The sequence below is a fragment of the Perkinsus marinus genome, assembly GCF_000006405.1.
Source record: "Perkinsus marinus ATCC 50983 genomic scaffold scf_1104296953396, whole genome shotgun sequence".
NCBI classification, from domain to species: domain Eukaryota; phylum Perkinsozoa; order Perkinsida; family Perkinsidae; genus Perkinsus; species Perkinsus marinus.
The window spans coordinates 48,118-53,736 of record NW_003208466.1 but is presented as its reverse complement, the minus strand read 5'-3'; the positions used below and the strand labels follow the sequence as shown (position 1 = coordinate 53,736).

The 5,619-nt window shown below is 52.3% G+C and overlaps 2 protein-coding genes across 2 annotated transcripts in view; both read left to right on the top strand.

The window, feature by feature from the left end:
- The window catches only part of Pmar_PMAR010653 (DNA repair protein RAD5, putative), a gene marked incomplete at both ends in the record, with an annotated part of 3,756 nt that extends 1,395 nt beyond the window's left edge, over positions 1–2,361 (top strand). The window contains 7 exons of the mRNA XM_002776449.1: positions 130–281; positions 326–443; positions 490–536; positions 594–776; positions 863–988; positions 1,039–1,113; positions 1,237–2,361. Coding sequence (XP_002776495.1) covers positions 130–281; positions 326–443; positions 490–536; positions 594–776; positions 863–988; positions 1,039–1,113; positions 1,237–2,361 — 1,826 coding nt within the window. The remainder of the gene's footprint in view (positions 1–129; positions 282–325; positions 444–489; positions 537–593; positions 777–862; positions 989–1,038; positions 1,114–1,236) is intronic.
- Positions 2,362–3,693: 1,332 nt separating this feature from the next.
- Positions 3,694–4,647, top strand: Pmar_PMAR010652 (hypothetical protein). Its single transcript, XM_002776448.1, has one exon. It carries the CDS (start codon positions 3,700–3,702, stop codon positions 4,642–4,644), a length of 945 nt encoding a protein of 314 aa, XP_002776494.1. The 5' UTR covers positions 3,694–3,699; the 3' UTR covers positions 4,645–4,647.
- The last annotated feature ends 972 nt before the right edge of the window (positions 4,648–5,619 follow it).

Sequence of the window (5,619 nt, the reverse complement as noted above, 5' to 3'; positions counted from 1 at the left end):
GTCAGTGGCGAGTCGACATTCAAAGAGCTGCGTAACAGGACCGTACGGCTGATATTTCCTCATTAAAAGAATAATCGGCCGTTCTACGATATAATGCATTTCATTCAATGAAACTGTCATCCATCTCAGCCCGAGCATTATCACACGCAGGTAAGCCTTTCCAATACTACGGAAACGATAGGATACGCAGTCCTGAGGAGCTAGTCGCAGTAGCAGAGAGGGCCGGCCTCGTGATGACCACCTACGGCGTCGTCACACGGGATGGACCGGACATCATGAAAGTGGGCAGACCTGTTCCCTTCCTCCTGAACTAAACTCTTTTCAGCACATTCGGTGGCGGCGTATAGTATTGGATGAGTGTCACTTGATAAAGTCACGAGTAACGGCAATCTCTCGAGTGGTGCGGACTTGTCTCCACGGGGATCGTCTCTGGTGTCTATCGGGTAAGCTTAATCTCGTACCATCTATTGGATGACTGAGGCTCTCTAGGTACTCCTGTCCAGAATACTTTGGAGGACCTTTTCCCAATCATACAAGTAGCCGCCATGCTCACATCACGAAGAGCACTCTTCATGATGCCCTGCCCTTGTCAGTTCCTCCACGTCGAACCGTGGTCGTCGTTCGCCTTCTACAAGCGGCATATAGTGGACCCTGTGAAGGAAGGGGACCAAGCGGGTCGAGCTGCTCTGCATAATATGTTGTCCCGTATCATGATAAGAAGAACCAAGGAAACCAAAGATTCCAATGGCCAACCCTTGGTGCAGATGCCAGATAAGGTCAGACCACTCACAGTGGTGGTCACTCCGTGGCTGCTAGTCATGGAAGCCCCTACGTGAACGAATGAATGTGGTCGTCGTTTCAGATGGTGCGCACGTTAGAAATTCCCCTAGATGCCGATGAGGAGAGGCTGTACACCTATCTTTTCTGGCGAAGCCATCTCGAGTTCAACAGCTTCATTGAGCATTCGGAGAATCTGCACAGAATGAAGGTGGCAGGCCGCAGTAGCAACCGTAGGCGGCACGCTTGATGGGTCGTCAGATACTCAATCTTATCCTACGACTCCGCCAAGCACTCTGTCATCCTATCCTCTGTATACCATCCAAGCTCGCTAAGGTGAGGTTGCCTCTTGTGGGTCGTTCATTCGCAGCACATTCGATTGCCGATACTCCTCTTCCATTACCGTACTGCACCTTCGACATCTTTCACTAATTGTTGGGAAGTCCCTCTTCTGGGTAGGTCATGGGTAGGGTGCCGACCGAAGACGAAGATAGCGCGCGTCCAGGAGATGGCTCTAGCATGGCAGCTAACCTCGATGAGCTCTACGATAGGTTCATGGGTGACCCTAGAGATACCTCGCCCCACAGGAAGGATTACTTGAAAAAGGTCATTGACGACATGAAGGTGTCTGAGTCCCTTCCAGAGTGCGTCATCTGCCTCGAGGCACTCAGCAGCAGCAACGTGAAGAAGCAGCCTGTGTTGACAGTGTGTGGCCATACGATGTGCCAACCCTGCGCTAACGCGTGCATCAGACGGGCAGGAACCTGCCCTGTGTGCCGGAAGCCGGTATCCATAGACTCCCTCCAAGTCATTCCAACACAGGCGATGGTCAATGCGAACAGTCAGTTCCAGGATGATGCCGATGAGAAACCTCCGGAAGACGATGCGGTTAAATATAAATTCCGTTTGAGTTCTAAAATGATGAAGCTGCTGCGATACGTAAAGAGGGATGTGAGAAGAGGTTGGAACGTGGTGGTCTTCTCCCAGTGGACATCTTACCTCTGGATGATATCGCACATGCTGGATCTTAACCAAGTCCCTTACCGGCTTATCACTGGCAAACAAAACCAGAACGAGCGGCAGAGCAATGTTGCCTGGTTTAACCACAAGACGACCAAGAGCGAAATCCGACCAGTCCTGGCGGACGCTTTGGATGCCTGTGGGGAGGTGGAAGTGTCGGAGCCTGAGGACGATGGAGACAGCACGACACAAGGGAAGGTGTTGTTGGTATCTTTGCGAGCCGGCGGCGTCGGGCTCAACCTGACCGCAGGAAGGACCCTGTACTTGCTAGACCTGTGGTGGAATCCGGCCGTAGAAGAGCAGGCTATGATGAGAGTCCATCGTCTCGGCCAACAGCACACTGTTAGAATCTACCGCTTCGTTGTGCGTGACTCGATTGATCAACGTATCATGAGTCTTCAAGCAGGCAAGAGTCGCCTCACTAACATGGCCTTCGACGCGAGCGATGCGGCTGCTTTACAGAAGGACGATGGTCGTAGTCTAACACTGGAGGAGATGAAGATGCTCTTCAAGCCTGGAACGATGGAGCTGCGGGGAGGCAAATCACGTGAGGATTTCAATTAAGTGGAATGCTGCAATGAAGCCGACTTTCTTGCAAAGAGAGGGTCGTGTGCGGAGTGTGTCAATCTGAGACCGGGTAGTCGCGTCGAACGTCGGTGGCAACTTAGGATCCTTCCAGCTATGTGAGGGGATCGAGTCGGAGCTTTTCCTTTTGATTCATCCCTAATGAGACTCTTCCTAACGTGGAGTTCAGTCCTTGTTGGCTGCCTCGGTAGGGAGATCACTCCCGCTTCTGGAGGTGAGATGTCTTCTGTAGCACCTAGACCTTCCGGTAGATGTACTCTGCGATAGGCGAACTCCAACACCTGTGTCCTCCTGGCTTCTGCCTTCACTACCCCTCTTCTGCAGCAGTTGAGTGTGTACCAGTGGACTCCCTCATAACAGAGAAGAGAGGCCGAGGTAGACCAGATTGTATGCGATTGGCTGCTATCACTCTTGTAGAGATTTTACCGGCCCTACCATTGCCGCCAGAGAGCAAAGACCAAAGGCGGCTTGCACTGAGTGGAATGCATAGTATACAGTGCCTCCCCACGGAGGTAGGATGTGACCGCGATCTCAGTTTACTCTCTCAATCTCAGCTCAACGCGGAAGGAATACCACCAGAGGATGCTGCTGAAGCCATTGAGGGTAGGTCGCTGAGCATCATCAACGTCATCTTCTGTTGCTTCAGCGCCGTCCCGGCCAACTGAGAACAGTTGGCTGTTGCCACCGGTGTCTCCGGTGGCTATCATCCTATGCGCTGTTGTGGGGTATGTGGTTTACCACTACATCACTAATAAGGAGACGGCTTCGGGGAGGACGCCAGTGGAAGAAGGGAGTGGTCCGTGTTTGGTTCTTGTTGAGTCCCTTTATCACGTCTTATTAGGTCCTGCTGAACATCTGAATCCTCCGAAGGAACGTCTGGCCTATCTCGACAGATTAGAGGCCGATGCCACCCGAATCAAGGCTAGTCATGAGTGGCAGGAGAAGGAGGCAGAGCGTCGGAGAGAGGAGATCCACGGGTAGCTATCGTCCTATTGTGTTTTGAACAGCTTAGCAATGTCAGGCCTCGACCACACAAGGGTGACACTGTGAACCGAGCAAGTAGAGGCTTCTGGGACGGTGGAGGAGGAGGAGGAGAGCTACCGTCGTATAGGCCCACTAGGAAGGGGCCTGGTAGAGGCTGACGACGCTAAGACAGTCCCTCGAACAATAACCTCAGAAGAGCGAATGAATTCTCTTGCGGCAAGGTCATCACGCGCCAGGGAATGATTGCATCTTCATTGTCACATTTTCACTATTGTAATTGTCTTGGTCTCCGGTCAATTCGGAAGAGTATACGTCTCGAAGCATTTTTCCGCGATGAGTCTTCTGCCCTACCCCTTCTCTGCCGCGGCGGTCGGTTCCACCAGCGTCTCTGCACTGGCCTTCGTCGTCCCTACTCTCCTGTACGTATTGGGCCTCAGCATGCTCGCCCATGCCCCTTTCATGGAGGACGTCATCCTACATCTGGCCTCCCTCGACAAGCTCTGGAGCGTCTTCTCGATCATCTTGGGCCTCCTATTCGGCTTCTACACCACTGCCAGCTTTTCCCGTTGGTGGGCTCTGCGGACCCTCACTGCCCACGCTGCTGGACGCTCGATCGATATCACCGTCATCTTGACTGGCGAGGGCATGGCAGAGCACTTGGATCTCTACCGACTGCTCCTCCTCAGCTACGCAATACATCTTATTGAACTAACGGGCGGTCGAGGGGAAGATCGAGTCGAAGCGCTAGAGGCTATGGGGTTGCTAAAGAAATCTGACACCATAGCCCGGCCGTTGTCGGTCCCCGCAGTGTACTCATGCTTTCTACGTAACCTCGCGGCCATCAAGGATGTACCCTCCCACGTGCGACTGTCTGTTCAAGCTGACCTTACTGTCTGTCGGGGCTGTGCAGGCGACTCTATGATGTATCTGAGTACTCCAGTGCCGCCGACTCTGTCCTGGATTGTCCACGGGGGTACGTGGGCGTTTCTACTTTTCATGCCGTTCGGGTACGTAGCACCTCTCGCCAACCATGACACTCATGCTGTCATCGTCATTTCATCGTCCATTTTTATTATCATGCATACTTGGCTGCTCACTACAGACTATGTGCTCAATTCAACTAGAGGCTTCAATCTGAACAAGTTTTGGTTGAACACTGTTGCTACTGTGGAGTCCCTTGTGAGCCAATCGATCGTAGAGGAGGCCCAACGGGATAAGCCTCCCCAGCCCAGGCGATTTAGTCGCCGCCGCCCACAAGACAGCAAGAAGGATGCCTAAGACGCATGCTCGATAGCAGTGCCGTTTGCAACCACGGACTCGAGTTGATAGTCCTTCATAATGCTATCGGTTTGGCGATGGTGCTTAGAGAACATTCGCCATCCTGATTTGGAGGCTGCACCATAGTTATGGTTTGATTTGAACCGCAGGGGCCAGAGAACCGCGTTCACGTCGACAGGTCATCGAAGTTGATTCTCTATCGGAGTTTCATCGTAGACCTATTGCACTGAATAACGCAAGTAAAACTATCATGAACAATCAATGGTCAGCATAGTCCACGGGGGACTCCAGGGTCGAACACATCCCTTGGATCATTGCCTCTGTCCATTATCCTCTTCGATACCCGATCCCCAACAGCCTTCTTCCTTCTCGGTACAAACTCTGGCAAGTAATAGGTTCGCCATCCCGGCGAGGCACGCCGTCCCATCCCCTCCCTTTGTACGTGGTAGTGGCGACCGTGGGTAGACTCTAGCACGCCACACCAATTTGTCACATTTCTCTGCTTCACTCTCTCCTCGAGCCTCTTCACTTTTGGTCGTCTTCCCTTTCTCGGTTCATTGACTACTTTCAATCGGCATCTATTCAAGAGGAGGCAGTCTGCCTCGTTCAGGTTGTTCGAACGGGTCAGCGTAATTCCCGTTCCTATTTCACGACCGCTTCGTAACTGCACGGGTTGAAATTGTTTTGCTTATATACCCCCTATAGATAACCCAACATCAAGGAAGACCGATCCTGACATGCTGCATGTTAGTATTAATCAACTTCGATGGTCTTCAAGTTCTGAATTGCCTCTCTCGATGGGTCTCCTCACGGCTGCTCCCAACCCGAAGGCCTGTTCGATAATAGGGCCCCCCTCCGACTCCACGATGTTCTTCACCTGATAAAACACAATAAAGTAGTGGAGGAGCCCGTGGCAGTACCCAATGACCGAGTCGCTGGTTAGTTGATCATCAATGTCATCGTGATGGCTGAGTA